At 37.1% G+C, this 19,207-nt stretch overlaps 1 protein-coding gene across 6 annotated transcripts in view; it reads right to left on the bottom strand.

The window, feature by feature from the left end:
• Window positions 1–19,207, bottom strand: part of RSPO3 (R-spondin 3) — an 83,807-nt gene that overhangs the window by 37,470 nt on the left and 27,130 nt on the right. For 2 of the 6 annotated variants that reach the window (XM_034669097.1, XM_002915132.4), the window contains 3 exons: window positions 13,943–14,134; window positions 12,271–12,417; window positions 7,132–7,329 (listed from right to left, as the gene is read on the bottom strand). In XM_034669097.1, coding sequence (XP_034524988.1) covers window positions 7,132–7,329; window positions 12,271–12,417; window positions 13,943–14,134 — 537 coding nt within the window. Of the gene's footprint in view, window positions 1–2,304; window positions 2,683–4,740; window positions 4,799–6,187; window positions 6,825–7,131; window positions 7,330–12,270; window positions 12,418–13,942; window positions 14,135–19,207 lie in introns of those variants that run through there. The other 4 variants (XM_034669099.1, XM_034669101.1, XM_034669100.1 and 1 more) reach the window with 4 other exon arrangements.

Here is a 19,207-nt window from a genome sequence, read left to right as displayed (position 1 = left end):
AGGAAGATTTCCCCCTCTATTCTACCAGGGATTCAGATCTTTTGAGGGTGTTCATTGGTGGCAACTGGTCCGCCCCAGAATTTGAACAGACAACCCATTTTTGTAGGGGCTGGGTAGGCCCCAAGAAGGGATAAAAGAGAGATACTGTTGAGCTTATGTCACGGTTTCTCACACTTACACTATTAGCAGATAGATTTTGTTGTATGCAGCTGTCCTGTGCAGCTATTTAACCACATCCTTCCTCTACCTAGATGCCGGTAGTATTTCCCTCCCCCAGGCTGTGATCTTTGGAAATGTCCCCTGGGAAGCGAAATCACACCTGGTTGAGAACAGCCATCTCTAATGCCATTATTATTTCTGCTCTGTATTTTCTCAGATTTTCTCTGACCTATCTCAAAGGGCTAGTCTATTAACTGGGTGTAGGGGAAGAGCAGAAAGCTCCCATCCTCCAGTGCTTACACAGGATGAGTGTCTGTAGGCCAGCTGGTCTTCCTCCATGAGGTGAAGGTGGGGAGAGGACATCATCTAAATACTCTAGCCAATTGGCATACTACAAATTTGAGCTAAGGAATCCATCTATTTGGATTTTGATGAACTGTTCTGGGAATCTTTGTTAAATGTCTTGTTTTGAATTTGAATGAATATTTAATATAAATCTTTCCTGTAGGAAACTGGACTGTTATTTACTGGAAGAGTTGTTAGAAAGATTTTAAGAAGTAAACTAAAAGAGAAGCAAGCCTAGGAACAAAGCAGACTCATCATTTTTTATTTGCTTGATTTTTAAAAACTGATTTTGCTGTAGTTTTAAATAGAGTGCTCACGATAAACATAATGCATGTTTGTAATACTGGTATTTGAAGAAATGATTAATAGCGATTATAAATTAACATATAACATTTTCCTTTATGTGAAACCAAGATGACTTTTACAACTTTTAATTTGGGGAAGGCACATAAGGAGACCTATAATATATTCCAATTATGCAATAATTCCCACCCTTATCTCTTCCTTGGAAATATCTCTGGACATTTTATTTATAAGCATACCTCATTTTATTGCACTTTGCCTTATTGTGCTTCACAGATACTGTGTTCTTTGTTTTTGTTTTTTTACAAATTGAAGGTTTGTGGCAACCCTGCATCCAGCAAGTCTGCTGGCACCATTTTCCCAGCAACATTTGCTCACTTTGTGCCTGTGTATCATATATATCCCTGTAATATTTCAAATGTTTTCATTATTCCTGTGTTTGTTATGGTGATTTGTGATCAGTGATCTTTGCTTTTACTATTGTAATTATTTTGGGGCACCACAAACCCCACGGTGAACCTAATCGATAAATGTGTATTTTCTCACTGCTCCACTGACTGGTTGTTCCCCCATCTCTCTCTCTCTCTCTTCTTGGGCCTCCTTATACCCTGAGATACAACAGTATTGAAATTAGCCAATTAATAGCCCTACAACGGCCTCTAAGCATTCAGGTGAAAGGAAGTCACATGTCTCTCACTTTAAATCAATATACTGTATGGTGACTAACATAACATAATAAAAATTATAAAAAAAATTCAACCACCCAGCTGTTTAGTCTACATATAAAAATATACTGATTATATGATGAAAAAAAATAAAGAGTACAACTTTAATTTTGATGGGAAAAAACAAAAAACAAAAACCAGAGATGATGAAGCTTAGTGAGGAAAGCATTTTGAAAGCCGAGCTACACTGAAAGCCAGGCTTCTTGTGCCAGTCAGCCAAGCTGTGACTGCAAGGAAAAGTTCTTGATGGACATTAAAAGTATTACTTCACTAAACAAATGAATAATAACAAAGCAAAACAGCCTTATTGCCGATACAGAGAAAGTTTTATTGGTATGGATAGAAAAACCAAACCAGCCACAACATTCCCTTAAGCCAAAGCCTCACCTAGACCAAGGCCCTAACTTTATTCAGTTCTGTGAAGGCTGAGAGGTGAAGAAGCTGCAGAAGTTTGAAGCCAGCAGAGGTTAGTGGACGAGATTTACAGAAAGAAGTCATCTCTGTGACAGAAGAGTGCAGGGTGAAGGAGCAAGTGCTGATGTAGAAACCGCAGCAAGTTCTCCAGGAGATCTAGCCAGGATCATTAGGGAAGGTAACGACACTCAACGACAGATTTTCTTTTCTTTTTTTTTTTTTTTAAGATTTTATTTATTTGTTTGACAGAGAGAGACAGCCAGTGAGAGAGGGAACACAAGCAGGGGGAGTGGGAGAGGAAAAAGCAGGCTCTCAGCAGAGGAGCCTGATGTGGGGCTCGATTCCAGAGCACGGGGATCACGCCCTGAGCCGAAGGCAGACGCTTAATGACTGCGCCACCCAGGCGCCCCTCAACGACAGATTTTCAATGCAGACCAAACAGCCTTATCTTGGAGGACAACGGCATAGAGCTTTCATAGCTAGAGATGAGAAGTGAAACCTGAACATGTGACTGAACTGCTGCAATCTCAACTTGAATGGATGAGTTGCTTCTTATGGATGATCAAAGAAAGTGGTGTTCTGAGATGGAATCTACTTCTGATGAAGATGTTTGAAGATTGTTGACATGACAGCAAAGGATTTAGATTATCATAAGTTGATAAAACAGCAGGAGGGTTTGAGAGGATTGACTCCAATTTTGAAGGAATTCTACTGTCCTATCAAGCAGCACTGCAAGCTACAGAGAAATCATTTGTGAAAGGAAGAGTCAATCAATGTGGCAAACTTCATTTTTGTATTATTTTAAGAAATTGCCATAACCACGCCAGCCTTCAGCAACCACCACCCTACTCAGTCAGCAGCCCATCAACATCAAGGCAAGACCCTCCACCAGCAAAAAGATAACAACTGTCTCATGATGTTCATTAGCATTTTTTAGCAATGAAGTAAGTATTTTAAAATTAAGGCATGTACATGATTTTTTCAGACATAATGCTACTGCACAGTTAATAGTCCACAGTATAGTGTAAACATAACTTTTCCATACCCTGGGAAACCAAAAAATTAGCCTGACTCATTTTATTACAATATTTGCTTTATTATGGAGGCTTGGAACCAAACCCACAGTATCTCTGAGGTATGCCTGTATTTATATTCTAATGGTTTCTTTTCTCTTTCTGCTTGGACAGATGCTATTTCTTCTTTAATCAAGAAAGTAGACCCTGCGCCATTTCTTCCATGACTCTGCTCTTCTTTCTTCTTTCTATCCCAAGATCATGCACTGCATGTATTTAATTAGTATCTCTTCACGCAATTAGCTAAAGAACAAAATTTCTTTCATTCTTTGTGAATTTCCTCAAAACCCAGTATCTATAGGAAATTCTCTTCAGTTAAAGAAATGTATAAATGAATGAGAAACATGTTTAGTGGTCCTCCTTCTTCTGACCCCCTCATACCTCTACACACATAGTATCACCCTTTTGCATCAAATAAAGGCATATATATATATATATATATATCCTTCTCCCTTTTCACATCCCTTTATCTAAGATGGTGATGCCCAGTATAACAAAAGAGTCAATAAACATAAGTTGACAACTGTTGAATATGCATTTTTCTCCTTGTTTACTTCCATTTCAATATTCTCTTTTAATGCACATGTGAGACTACTCTATATGTTAGCCTTTACACTTTCTTAAAATATATGCTATATATCAGACATTTCAGATACATAGCTCCACTGAGATAGGCTCAAGTTAGAAAATATTGCAATGGTACTAATTTCTTATTAAACCTGGTAATTGAGGGAGCAGTAAAAAGACTGATTAAAAGGTAAGGGAAAAAATTCTAGACGATGCAAACAAATAGTACATCAGATAAAAATTTAGGGTGCTACAAAAATTACATTTATATCCTCGTACTCATTTACTATATTCTAAACATGAGAAGGATGTTAGTAAAAAAAGTGTGTGTTTATAAGATTTTGCAACCAATTTTTTTCAACATATATATTAAAATACATATCACAACTTGAAGAATTCTTTCTGTTACTAAAAACTACTTCCTTCAATTCAGCTTCTTCTTTGTGTACATTTTGGAAAGTCATTTCTGGATCTTATCATTCTTCCCTGGAGACCTTGTCTTTGGCAATTACAACACAGCAGAAAAAAATTCCTGAACACATGCTCCATACCTTTTCCAAATATGAGTTATCTACCTCTCTCTATTATGAGCCTCTTAGACAGGGATGATAGACTTAAATTTAAATTCAAGATTTTCAGGCTAAATTTTATTTTAAAAACCTAATGTTTTAGCTTATTCATCTAGAAATGCTGCAACCATGAACCTAAAAGACCTTATTTTATGAGTCTATAAACATTTAGGAGCAACCTGGGTAACAGCTATTCTAGTGGTAGGAGAAATCAAGCCTTTATCACTTTACTGTGTCTATCTTCATATATCTTCATATGTATTTATAATATATATCTCAGAATCTAAATGAGAAGACTCCAGGTGGCATTAATATTTTGATATGATGTTTGATAATAATGGCCTGTCCACAGTTCATTATTACTTTTTTATTTGGTTTCTTCATGTTCAAATAGAATATTTGGTAAGTTATCATCAAGAAAAGTTAAGAAAAATATACAGTTAGAGAAGTAAGAAATGAAGGGAGAAGTGGTTTCCTTCCTATGTTAAATTTCTGGGCCACTGGAGAAAAATTTTTTGAGACATATACAAAGCTGAATAAAGATTAAATAAAAGTGGAACTAAATCTGGTATAAAATGTGACCCACCTAAATTTTCCTAGTTGGATGTAGTTCTTCTTAGTAAATGTAAAATGTCACTAAATCCTATGCAGAGAGGAGGAAAAAAGACCAGAAAAAACTTTTGAGCCAAGCTTATGTCACAGGTTATTATTTTAAACTTCTTGTGGCATTATTTATCTTATCTGTAGCTGGTTTTAAAAACTGACATTTTCAATGTTAATATTTAAGTCAAGTCCTAGCAAAATATATTAGAAGAACCACATTCTCAAATGAAAAACTAGTATCATAATTTAATTTTTCTATTGTTTAAGGTTTTCTTCACTTATATTTTTAAAGTCAAGTATACTGAATACTGATTAATAACGTAGAATCTTTGTGAAAGAATAATATGAGGAAGGACCACCTGTAAGTCATTAAATTTCAAGAAAATATAGCAAACGTAAGTAAATGTACGGCTATGGGAGTTTACCAACAAGGCGAGTGATGAAATATTTGATTTCCAAATCCAACTTTTTAAAATTTAAGATGTTTTAAATTAATTGGTAACAAATGCCAGAAAGACATTTTTCACTAGCCAACTTTCATTCCTTAAACCTAATTTTAATCAAAACCTCTTATAAATCTACAAAAGCTTGAAGTTCCCTTTAAAATCATCCATGTCTTCAAAATTTTTATCACAGTAACTACGTGATTACTCATAGCAGTCGCAGACTGGATACATTCTGATAATGGCCAATTCTTTTGGTATAGTGAAAGATACTTTTTGCAAAGTACCAGTGATCCAAGTTCTTCCTTAAATGATTGATGTTCAAGTTTGCACAACACTCTCCTCTCTGTTCCCACTGAATTTTGTTCACGTATCTATAATCTTCCTTTCGTATATGATATTGTGATTATCTATTTAAACATCTCAATCCTCCATCGGACCCTGATTATACCTTCACAATAGGGATAGTACCCTTTCAGTTGTGAATCCCCGAGACTTAGCACTGTGTGTGGCCACAAAGTAAAAATTCAATAAAACCATGTTGAATGAATTTATGAAATAAAGCAAAGGAAGTTCGTCTACTGAGGCAGCCAAACTCCTTCCAAGCTGCAATTCATTGAGAGGATCATTTATTGGCTCAACAGAACTACCAATAGGTACATAAAGCTACATAACTTCTTTGTAGGCAGTGGAGTGGAGGCCATTAGTGAGAAAGATGGAAAATTATATTTTAAAGGACAATTGCAGATCTTCTAAATGGAAGCTTAATCACCATAAAACATTATATTAAATGGTATATTTCTTCTTGGCAATCATAAGACTTCAGAACAAGCTCTAAAACAGAGTTATTTTTTTAAAAAAGATTTTATTTATTTATTTGAGAGACAGAGAGAGCACAAGTAGGGGGAGCAGCAGAGGAAGAGGGAGAAGCAGGCTGCCTGCTGAGTAGGGACCTCCCCCCCCCAACAACATGGGGCTCGATCCCAGGACTCTGGGATCATGACCTGAGCCGAAGGCAGACACTTAACCAACTGAGGCACCCAGGTGCCCCTCTAACACAGAGTTACTTACTATTGATCTAATAGGTTCTATAATCTGGTTTATAAAGTTACTGTAACATGGAAATAATCTGGGGATCAAATGTCATTAATGCTTGTATTATATTTATTAAATATAGCCTTGGTGATTTATTTCAAATGTAAAGTCAGAATTAGAAACATATATGGGGCACCAGGGTGGCTCAATCAGTTAAGCATTTGACTTTTGATTTCAGCTCAGGTCATGATCTCGTGGTCATGGGATCATGCCCTGCATTGGGCTCTTTGCTCAGTAGGGTATCTGCTTCAGATTCTCTCTCTCCTTCTCCCTCCCATTAACTCTCTCTCTCTCAAATAAATAACATCTACAAAAAATACTGTAGAAACATATATCCATTTAAATATTTAAAAAATGCTATGTAACCTTTAAAATAGCTTTAGCCACAAAAGCTTACAACATAATTGTACTACCTTGATTTGTAGGCAGTGGAAAAAAAAGTTTATGGCTGGTGTCTCTTCACTATGTTCTTGTACCAAATGGTATGAGACCTTGTGTTTATGAGGCTTCTCAAAAGTTTCTTAGGTACTAGGAAGGATGATAAGATAGATAATGACCCGAAAGACAAATATAGGCCTAAAAATCTATAATGCATCCTTTTTCATCAAGATCCAATTAACATGCATCTATAGTAGTTTACAGTTTTGATATCAGACACTAATTTAAAAATTGCACATCTATATTCTGTAATTTACAGCCAACATAAGCTTTGTTTGGTATACATTTGGGGGGTTTTAGACACAAGCAAGAGTATTAAACATTTCCTAAGAAATAAGTGAAATTTGCATCAAATTATGATAATTCAAATAAGCACATTTTGCTAGTATGATTGTACCTCGTTCTCCCTTCTGACACTTCTTTCTTTGCACTGTACACTTTCTTGTCTCACTGGTGGGGGGACACAGGTTACCCTTTGCTGATGGATGCTGTGTTATTTCTCGGACCCGTGTTTCAGTCCCTCTTTTGAAACCACATGTTTTTCCTTTCTTCATGCATGGACTCCAAGGACTCCATTCACTGGCCTCACAGTGCACTGAAACAGAGCAGCAGAAACAGGCTCAGCTGGCTCACAGATATTTTCACAGTTGTTCAATAAACAAAAAGATTTGCTTTCCACCAATACTTGCTCAAATTCTGAGAAATCCTGTAGAACAAACTTGGGCAAGATGACTTAAAGAAAACAAAGAGAAAGGGAAAGACAGGGATATAATGCTTTCATGATTTCAGTGCTCATAATGTCAGGTTAACTCATTCTTGCATTCGGTTTACTTTTCACTGTAGATTTATAAACCCAGGCACTCATATAATTACTCACAATTGACCAATGCTTCATAATTTCTAGAGCACCGGTACAATTACTGATTGATCCTGACCATAACTTGGTAGACTAGTTATTATTATGTGCTTCAGATCTGCTTCTCAAACTTCTGGTGCAAACAGAAACATCTGGAGGGCTTGCTGAAGCACAGACCACTGGACACTACCCCTAGAGTTTCTGATTCAGTTGTCTGGGATGGGGCCTGAGAATTTTCACTTCTAACAGTACATGTGGTACTGATTTGCAGGTACAAAGAACACACGTTGAGAACTTCTGTGCTACAGAATGGTTAAGCAAAAAAGGTATGTCCAGGACACTGGCCTGGATTCACTGCCTTTCCCACTTCATGTGCCATTGAATACTTAAGTATTATCGTTTAGTAACAGTATGCTTCAGGCATGGCAGCATCTGTTTTAAGCGAATTCTGGGTCAATTTCAGCTGATAAACTGCTTCTAGACTTAACTGGAAGGAGTGATTTTTCAGATGAACAGATGTCATTTTTCTAAAGCTTCTTTAGATTTTTTCCCTCTTTTTCTGTATGTATTAATCTCTTCTTTTCGATCATGGCTTTCCAAAGTCTTGTAACAGATCTCTACACTTCTAACAAAAGTAAGTATCTGCAAGATGCTATCATTCTATTTATGTTCATGCAACATCCCAATTTACAATAACTGAAACAGCTTGCTGCAATCATTCTTTAGATGATATAAGATGCTTTCCACAAAACACGTTTCCATTAAACTTTCTTGCTGCCTTCTGATTTAAAGGATCCTTATTTTAGAGCAGAATTCTATCTTTCATGCAACCTCAAAAAAATATATAACCTAAATGTTTTAGAAACTTAAATTCTTTTACCATACATTTTTCACATACTTCTATAGTTACCATCAGGTACCTGAATGTAACACAGAGGTAAATGCAAATGAATAAATAAGTGAATTTAAGTTTCTGTGAACTTGAATGACCTTTACTGAACCACTCTTAAACTAGTTTTCATGTTCAGTTATAACATAATGATTTTTGCCAAAGAGAAGAGCAACAGGGGCACCTGGGTGGCTCAGTCAGTTAAGCATCTGCCTTCAGCTCAGGTCCATGATCCCAGAGTCCTGGGATCAAGACCCACCCCGGGGGGGGGGGGGGGTCCCTGCTCAGCGGGGAGTCTGCTTCTCCCTCTGCCCCTCATTCCTCTCTCTCAAATAAATAAATACAATCTTTTTTTTAAAAAAGAATAGAGCAACAAAGTCACTTAATGATATCATATCTTTTGCCAGTTAAGGACATATCTCCCAACCTGATATTAATGATGCAAAAGCAGTGGATTTTAAGCATAAACAAATAAAACCACCTCCAAGAAAGCAAATGGAAAAATAAAAATCAAGGTTTGTAAGCTGTCACTTTGTCTAGTATTCATTTATTGCCAGAACCAAGAGGACTAAATCAGAAAAAAGAATTACGTGATGTGAAAATGACCAGAACATTGGTGTTTTTTCATAATTGCAAAGGTGGTCTACGCAAATGCATATTTAGACTTCAGAAAAAAAGATTTTTAAAATTACAGCTAGGAGTCCTTAGATGATAAATGGTTCTAAAAATGAAATTCTTTTTTCTTTTTTAAAGTAGGCTCCACAGCCAGCTTGGAGCCCAGCATGGGGCTTGAACTCACAACCCTGAGATCTAAGACGTGAGTTAGATGCTTAACTGACTAAGCATTTAGGTGTCCCTAAAAATGAAATTCTAATGACAGTCTTAGATAATTCCATTGAGGAAGGAGGGAAAAATATTAAAATATTTAAAACTTATGAGTTCAGTTATTAAAACAGCTCTAATAAAAACGGATAGTTAAAAAGCCTTGAGAGGAAGAGAATTTTTCCTAGAGAAATATTATAGAATGAATCCATAATATTAGCTTCTAAAAATATTTCTGTAAAATTGGGAACTTTGGGAAACATGTAAAGATAACAAAAGGGTGATTTAAGTTACATTCAGGTCATTAAATGAACGATACAGAACTGGGGCATCATTTGGTTAAGAGGTAATGAAGAAGAAAATGAAATTACTCACTTTCTCTATTTCTTCTATTTTCTGTATTTTTAAAAACAATATTACCACTGGAAAACTTTGGCTATTCACTAATGAAGCAAGGGTCTCAAAAAAGTCATTAGCTTCCTTTCCCCAGGAGCAGTCATGCTGTGGTAGATTATCGGTCTGGAATGCTCTAAGAGGGATTCTTGAATTGGGAGAAAAGCTGAACTGGTGTTCCACCAGTAATGACCTTACAACACCATTACTCGTTTGCTCTCATTCTTGTTGACACATTGCATGGCTGCACTGAGAACACAGCAAGGGCCTGTTCCCTGCTACTCACTGTTCAAAGTTGGATATCTCCCTCTGTGAATACTTGAACAAGGCTGACTTTGCAAGAGGAGCAATGAGGACGACACGATGACAGTGCAGATAGGAAACAAATACCTAGAGCACGAAGTAAAAGAACTGTATTCTCCCATAAAATTGGGTTCAGTGGACATTTAAGCCTCATTCGACAGCAAACCATGAGGAACGGATATGTTGAGACATAAGTCTTTCACCCTAGCTCTCTATCAGGGTAGTATTTTCTCTGTTTATGACCTTTCCTCTTAATAATTATCTGGGCAAGAAACAAGTCACACAATGTAGATTTCAGCAAAGGGAGGGACACATTCTTCAATATCTTCGGTGAGCACCAGAGAGCTAGGGTCAAGGTACTAATAATAGCACTGACAATAACTCACAGTGTGTCCTTGGAATCATTATTTCAAGCTCTCGCTCCTAGTTTGGTATCTGTTAAAGGAATAGGCTTTAATGTTCCTTTGTGATATGCAAGCAGGTCATCGCTTCTCGTGAAATACTGGGGCAAGCTCAGTCATGGCCCACCTGCTGCTTGTTGGCTAGACAGCACATGATGGCAGGCATTCTTTACGGCAAGCAGCAAGAGAAAGCCCTGAACAAAAGGTGTGGATTCGCAATATTACTGTGTCCTAGGTCATTTATACCTAACTGTTCAATGAGCCAGATTCACTAAATGGCTTATAGATTGCTAACCTCTATTCTTAAACATATAAATAACTTAAATTTAATTGTGTTAAGAAATAGTTTTTGTCTCAATAGTAGTATCAATTACCAGTCAGCTTTACGAGTTAAGCTAACAGTGCTGGGTGCTAAATGCGCTCTGTGATAGGAGAGCATTAATACATTTAAGATAAACAGCCTTTCAAGGACTGAATGCTACATTTTAAACAACTACGAAAATCTAAACATGTGTTCCTTTTCCTGGGTAGAGAAATACCACAAACTTTCTGCAACTCATCTTGAATTTCTGTCCATGAGTACTCCACAGAACTGTTTCCTATTTCTTCCACAGTTTGGAACTTATTACCTTTAATCATCAGCCCTCAGGACTTACAAAGAGATGAACTTGAAGTACTTTCTCATGTACATTTTACCCTATTTCTAAGTTGTTTCTCTGTGTCTTTATTGACCAGAGTGGGAGAGGGGAAAGGCTAAACCGAAATGAGCCATGAATTGTTTCATGCTTGCTGTTTTCCAGATGCTCCTGAAATTATCTTTAAAATATCATCTATTTGTTCCATTCTCCTACGAACTTTGTTTAGAAGTAAGTGTTTCCTGTGGACCTGAAACAGTTAAACCACCACTTTAGAGTTATTACTCTAGCACTTTTGATTCGAATGGATCTATCTTTGGGGACCCCAGGGGAGTCCTGGAGACTATCTTGTACTGAATCAGGAGGACATTTGTGTGCACATGCCAATATCAGTGCAGCATCAAAGGTTCTTGTAGCTCTTGCCCAGGGGATTTTGAGATTTAGTATGCTGTTTTCCCATTTGGTTTAGCATCTGCTCCCCAACTGTTCATCAAACTCATAGCTGTAGTAGCTGTGCAACATTTAAAAGACGGAAAATAGAGCCTGACAGTGATCTGTTATTTAGACCAACAACTGGTCTGAGGGACCTCCCCTCCAAGAAATTCAGCCTGCATTTAATCAGACCCCGTGACTTGTGCCTTTCTGTCAGTTTGAGTGAGTCCCAAATCGTCTCCTTGTTTCTGAATACCTGTGCAAGCAGGACATTTCAGCAAAGCAGTGCGAGAGAAAAAAGTCAGATTTTTAACTATATCAGTCCCAGTTCTGTAGATCTTTGGCTCATCTACTGAGTGTCAATGGGCTATATCCAGAGAATGCTTTCTCCCTTTGGAAAACAACACTGGTCCCTGCTTGACTTTAGCCCTAGGTGTTTCGTGAAACTCTTGTCCTAACGTGGAAATTTAGTTTAAGACCAAATATATACATGAAGTAGGACTTCACTATATCATAATGACAAAAAGTAAATCTGTAATGATCAGAATAGATGAAACAGTTACCGACAGTCTCTAAGAAATAATGGAACACCCATGGGGTGTTAAATTATACTGTGATACATGCTGGGTAAGGCTGAGTGAATTCTGTTAAGATGGTATCCCTGTAAGGAAGGATTGAAGAAAGCCTCTTGCAAATAGTCCTTCAGGTAGCTGTGAAATAGGACTTTAAGCAGTACTTCCATGGAGACTGACATTATCATCTGAGGTGTTTCTCCTCCCCTATAAATCTTAGAGTTCCTTCTCACCAATACTGACGCACTCCATGGTATGGTTGTTGGCTTCCAACCCTTCTGGGCAATTGTCAAGGCACTTTCCAAGGTGTAAGTAAAATCCACTTTTACACTTTGTGCAGAAATTTTTGTTGAAGCAGGTATCACAGTCAGCTTTGCATTCTGAAAGAGAAAAAAGGAAAGAAATACGCTTTCATTATCTTCACTTACCTGTTGCTGGTCTAGGTCTGTATGCTTACACCACAGGCACATGTGACTTTTGTGTCAAACACACTTAGGATTCAAAATTAATTTGCCAAGCTGAATTATGGATTCTTCTAGTCATTTAGTTGATATACATCAGCCATTGATTTCAAAATTATTGTACTGATAGCCCTATGAGAAGTTTTTGGCAATATGTCTACTGCCAAAAATGTTTATAAGACCAAGTATCCATTTATATTAAATGACAGTAAAAAACGTTTCATCAGAGCTTTAATGAAATATACTAGATACAGCTTTTGGGCTGTTTTGGGAGTCTATTCATTCATTCATTCAACAAATATTTGATTGTCCATTATGTGCTTAGCACTTTTCTAGATATGCTTAAAAGCAGTGCATATAAGAGAGATAAGGACTTCACAGAGCTTACATTTTAGGAGGGGCGACACAATAAACAATAACAACAGTTGACTCATATGGAGATTACTATAAGTCAGATACTGCTGCAAGTATTTTATAATGAGGTGGGTTATAATTTCCATTTTACAGATAAGGAAACCGAGGCTCAGAAAGATGTCACTAGCCCAGGACCACAGAAGAGAGTGGTTTTGGAAACCAGGCTGTCTGGTTCTAGAGAGATAAGTGCTCTGGAAAGAATAACGACGACAATGAAAGGTAGGAGAAAGATATGGCAAATGACTGAAAAGGGGAAAAGGTTTTTTATTGTGAGTAAGCTGGTCATGGAATGCCTCCCTGTGAAGGTGACATAGCAAAATCTTGAATGAAAGAAGAGGGTCAACCAAGCAAAGACGTAGGCAAAGAGCTTTCCAAACTGGCAGAACAGTGAGTATAGAACAGTAACTGCAAAGGCCTTGAAGTGGGAAGATCTTGCAAGAAGGCCAGTGAGGTCAGCGCAAAGTGGCTGAGGTGCAGTCACAGGAGATGAGTTTGAGAGGAAGGCAGGGCTACATGTGGTGTATGCCAGGGGAACGGTATGTCCGAATTTAGATTCTGAAAGGTTATTGGGTCTACAGGGGGGAGAGCAGACTTTCAGGGTCCAGAGGAGAGGGGATATGAGAGTGTTTTCAACGTTTATTTCCAACAAATAGATAAATGTTTCGTTTGCTATACTGGAATCCTTCTTGAAGCAAAAATAGCTGAATTTATTCTTTAAGTCATTAAATACTGGGATGTTGTGATAGTAATGGAAACTCAGATGGCATTAATGCTGATAGTACTTTTCATGAGTAATAACCAGGTTCTCAGTTTTTGCTTTTACAATGAAAAACAACAACACAAAACTTGAGTGCTTTTCATAAGAGGTGAAAATTTTCCTGCTCTGAGGGCTCCAAGTATGGTTTAGCCTAATTATCAAGTAAATATCATTATTTCCTTAACACTGAATATCACAAATATGCTAGAGGCCAGTTCAAATCTGGAAAGTCCCCAAGGATGAGATAAAAACATAATGCTGTGTAGCACTTACTTGTACACTTATTTATATCTGGATATCGAGTTCCATAATATCCACTTGGACATGAAGAGAGACACACTCCAATCTGCTTCATGCCAATTCTTTCCAGAACAAAAAATAGTCTGGGCTTACATGACAAACATCCATTGTAATCTGAACATGTTGCACAGCCTCCTTGACAGCCTTGACTGACGTTAGGATGCACTGAAAGGACAAATGCAGAAAGACAAAAACAAATGTTAAATTATAAATATAGAAGTTCAATGACATTCTCTAGGCAAGAGATACACCTTGTTTCATTAGCTTTCAATTGGTGTTAATGGGTGAAGGAGTTGGGATTTTCCCCTCTCTTTGCTATAATCTAATAGTTCCCTTTAATACATATATATATTGTTTTTAATTTAAAAATTTGCAGAATTTGGGAATTTGGAAACTAAGAAGATACTGCCTCAAACTATTTATAGATACCACACACACACACGTAGTGAAAATATTCTCATTGAACTAGCACCCTGGAAGACTGGATATTGGGTAATTTTCCACTGAAATCAATGCACATTAATTTGCTTGTCACTTATGTGATGGATGAAAAGCATGCATCTAATTTCTTCAAGCGAGGATGACAATATAGACGAAGGCTTAACCTGAGTAGGGACACTTCCTTCTAGGATATCTTTTTTCAACTGTGGTCTATTAGAGAACACAGTTCTACTCTTTGCTCCAATGTAAATTGATTCTGAAACTATGTAGTTCCTTGGACCCCCCCCCATGCTTTCTTAAAATATTTTTTCTCACAGGAGTTTTATATTTATCAGTTCAAATTGATACGATGATGAAAATGTGATATTTATCTTACCAATATTTCCACATGACCATATGTGGTTATTTATATTACTAATTATAATTTATAATATTTATAATGTTCAACATTTTATCTTTGGGGAGAGAATTCTTATAGTTCTTTTGTCTTCATGTTCCATCTACTCAAGAGAAATAATTATTTGGTGAGGACATGACACCAAGGACTACTGCTGCACATATTCCTGTGTATGGTAAGACTGTTCATTAGCAAGTCTGAACAAATATAAACAAACATATGGAAGATTCATGTTTACTTAAGATCTTCACAACTTTAAACCTTCTTATTAACTGGTCATCAACACATACATATGAGCTGAGGGAAAACTGCTGACTGAAGTACATCTCTCACGTATCTGGTGTTTGGGATGATTTCTTCTCCTCATGTATTCTGTATTCAAATATAATATAAGTAGCTTTATTGTCCTTCTAGGAATCCAGAAGGGAAAAACTGTGACCTTTATGAGAAACAAAGGTTGATGCACAGGAATGCAAAGGCATCCCAGCGTATTCTGACTTTTTTGTTGTTTGGGGGGTTGGGGGGGTTGGGCTCTGATGGGCCTTGCCATTATCAGGTCTGACTTCAGAATGATGTTTGGTTCTTGCTAAGTTCTTTACCACAAAAACAAATCCCACCAGGCTTAGTTAGAAGGGGGAACCCATAAGCCCAATCAGCCTTACCACAGGGGTGCAAGGGTTAGCTACAGAGAGGTCATTTGGTTGACCAGAATCCTCCGCCTAGAGGAAACCATCCCTGAATCAGCCACAGGAACCACAAGCAGCTCATTCTCATTCCAAGACGTTTTGTAAATAAACTGAGGAAATGTGTGGGGGAAGGGAAGTCTGCTTTTCCTGTACATGCTCCTCTGTGGGGTGGGGTGGACATATAAAGTGGCATAGGAGGTTTAGACATTATAGGACCTGGGGGACTTGTAAGTGAACACTGTTTTCCAAGTAACAGGGTCATTTTTCATGCCAGTAAGTCAGCATTGGAGACTTACAGAAAATGTGTACGTATTTTAAGCAGGGAAAGACCCTAAAAAGAAAAGGGATGAAGAGAGCTTCCTGTGCTTAGAAGCTAGTTTGGTCCATTTTAAGACGTGAGAGATATAGGTAAAAACCTGTGAAACCTCATAAGAACTGCCTACGGAGAAGAGGACCTCACTTTGAAAGACAATCACTTCAAGCCCAGAGCAGTAAGTGACTCTGAGTTTGAACGAAGATGGGTTTGACTGGTCGACAACAACCTCTATCTCTGAAATGCAGCTGCTCAAAGGAAACACAATTGTAATTTCAAGCACCTTGAAACTTTTGTCAATTGTGATATAACTTTAAATCAGTTATGAAAATAAACATGATTTATATGTGTAAAGCCTCAAAAACTGATATACCTTAAAATACATTTCATTTTAAAAATGGGTTATGGATGTTTGGAAACTTCTCCAGGAGAAGGCCCCATAAAAGGTCCCACAATTGGTAACAGTTCCCACCAAAATTATGGGATGTGCCAAAGTACCTTGCTCAATTCTTTCTTAAAAACTTTCACTGATGAAATCTAACACAATCAACTCATAACATTGTGCTATATTCTTCTTGCTTGCTTCTTATCATATTTTGCCTTTTTAGACAACAGTTTTTGGCAAAGTAGATTTTTGAAAAACTAAAGAAGACATAATTGTCCTAATTGGCAAAGAAAATTTCTGTTTGTGTTTAATAAGGAAGTTTTGGACATGGGTAGGCACAAATGATGGCAAACTTTATTTCTTCGGGAAGGTGTCAGTGTTATACTGTGGGAAGTGGGAAAAGTTGAGACTATGAAGCTCAGATTGTATGATTCTAGTTTTTTTTTTTTTTTTTTTTACAGTTGAGTAGTGATTGTTTCTTGAATGCTGTATAAGGATCACTCAAATTATACAGTTGGTATTACACAGCTAGGTACAAATTTCCCAAACTTCATCTTAAGGCGAGTTTTTACTTTTTATATGGAAACCACAGAAAACTTTGGTCTGGATTGATTTTAACAACTCTTTCAGCCTTAAAATCTAATGATTCTAAAGTTAGAAAATTAAATTCTACTTTTTCACACCTCTTCTTTTCCATTCTAATAATAACTTCATTTTGTATTTCTAAATCACCTTTTTTTCAAACAATGTTTTTGGACTATTATTTCATATGAGCAATGGAAGTGTTAGTGGTGAAGTTCCATAGAATAAGTAAGGTTTAAACCTAATCTTAGAAAATGAGTTGAACAAAACTAAAAGGCAACCTACAGAATGGGAGAAGATATTTACAAATGACATATCAGATAAGGGGCCAGTATCCAAGATCTATAAAAAACTTACCAAACTCAACACCCAAAAAACAAATAATCCAGTCAAAAAATGGGCAGAAGACATGCACAGACATTTCTCCAAAGAAGACATACAAATGGCCAATAGACGCATGAAAAAATGCTCCACATCACTTGGCATCAGGGAACTACAAATCAAAACCACAATGAGATACCACCTCATACCAGTCAGAATGGCTAAAATGAACAAGTCAGGAAACAACAAACGTTGGCGAGGATGTGGAGAAAGGGGAACCCTCTTACACTATTGGTGGGAATGCAAGCTGGTACAGCCACTCTGGAAAACAGTATGAAGGTTCCTCAAGAAGTTAAAAATAGAGCTACCCTATGACCCAGCAATTGCACTACTGGGTATTTATCCCAAAGATACAAATGTATTGCTCCGAAGGGGCAACTGCACCCCAGCGTTTATAGCAGCAGTGTCCACAATAGCCAAACTGTGGAAAGAGCCGAGATGTCCTTCGACAGATGAATGGATAAAGATGTGGTACATATATATACAATGGAATATTACTCAGCCATCAGAAAGGATGAATACTTACCATTTACACTGACATGGATGGAACTGGAGGGCATTAGGCTGAGTGAAATAAGTCAATCAGAAAAGACAATTATCATTTGGTTTCACACATACATGGAATATAAGAGACAGTGCATAGGATCATACAGAAGGGAGGGAAACTGAATGGGAAGTCATCAGAGAGGGAGAGAAACCATAAGAGACTCAACTATAAGAAGCAAACTGAGGGTTGCTGGAGGGAAGGAGTAGAGGCGAGGGGGTAACTGGGTGATGGGCATTAAGGAGGGCACATGATGTGATAAGCACTGGGTGTCATATACAACTGATGAATTATTGATCTCTACATCTGAAATTAATGATGTACTATATGTTGGCTAATTGAATTTAAATTAAAAAAAAGAAAATGAGTTGAAGTTTCATCAGTATGTAAGTGGCCATGGTGGGGCTAGAGGAGGGAATACCCCAATTATCCACATCAAGAAGGAGACTGGCATGAGTTCAGTGCAACTGATGCCTAAACAGTGGTTAATGGAGAAATGATGAATATAAAAAGACTGGAAGCACAGGATAGATCCAGATTACGGAACACTTTGTGGGCTGTGCCAAGGAAATTATTCTGTAGATATGGGGGATTTCAATCTGCTGAGTGATGTGATCACATTTGTATTAGAAAGGTAATTTATCTGGCAGTATGAAAGACATAGAAACTGAAAGACTCATACAGTGATCAAGGTAAAAGACTGATGATAGCTTAAGATATAGTAAAGGCAGTGTAATGTGGTGGGGAAGGTATGAATACTCCAAGAATATTTAGGAGGTGGAACCAATCAAATATGGTGAGTAACAAAATGTGGACTGAACAAGAAAGGATTGAGAAGGTGTGTTTTGAGTTCCAGTCAGTGAATAGAAAAGGTGAGGGATCCCTGGGGAGTAAAAGCTTACAGCTGGAGTGCTAGGGCAAGTACATAAAATAAAAAAGTCTAAAAATTTAAACAATTGCTTAGGATCATTGATTTTGCAGATTTTATGAAATATCCAGGATGTGATGCTTAATAGATGGAACTTAATATTGTAATGGTTGCCAGAGATGCAAATGAGAGTCTCTGGCTGTAGCTACTTAATTAGAGAAGACATCTTGAAAGGGGAGTTGAAGAATGCCAGAAGAAGGAAACACAGTCTTAAATAAGGGACATTTGGTAAGAGAAAAAGACATATTTTCAGCTGTTTTTTAACAATATTTTGTATTTCTATACCACTTTTGCTTTCAAAGCATGCATCTCACAGCAAGCTAAATTAACTATGGTAACTACTGTTAGCAAGGATAGAGGCCATCACAATGATTTATTTTGAAACCTCAAACTAGGACTCAAAGAAATGCTGAAACTGTAAGACAAAGAGCAAGTTTACATCAAAGGTTAGAACCTAGATCTTTGATATCTGGTAACAATCTCTTTATATATAAGAAAACTTTAGATGTGTAACAAAGGTAAATATGAGTGGAAAAATGGGCAAAATTCATGAGAACTTTAAATTGGGACCTTCTTTTTAC

This window comes from Ailuropoda melanoleuca, chromosome 10, assembly GCF_002007445.2.
Source record: "Ailuropoda melanoleuca isolate Jingjing chromosome 10, ASM200744v2, whole genome shotgun sequence".
In the NCBI taxonomy this organism is placed as follows: domain Eukaryota; kingdom Metazoa; phylum Chordata; class Mammalia; order Carnivora; family Ursidae; genus Ailuropoda; species Ailuropoda melanoleuca.
This window is presented reverse-complemented; position numbering and strand designations above follow the sequence as displayed.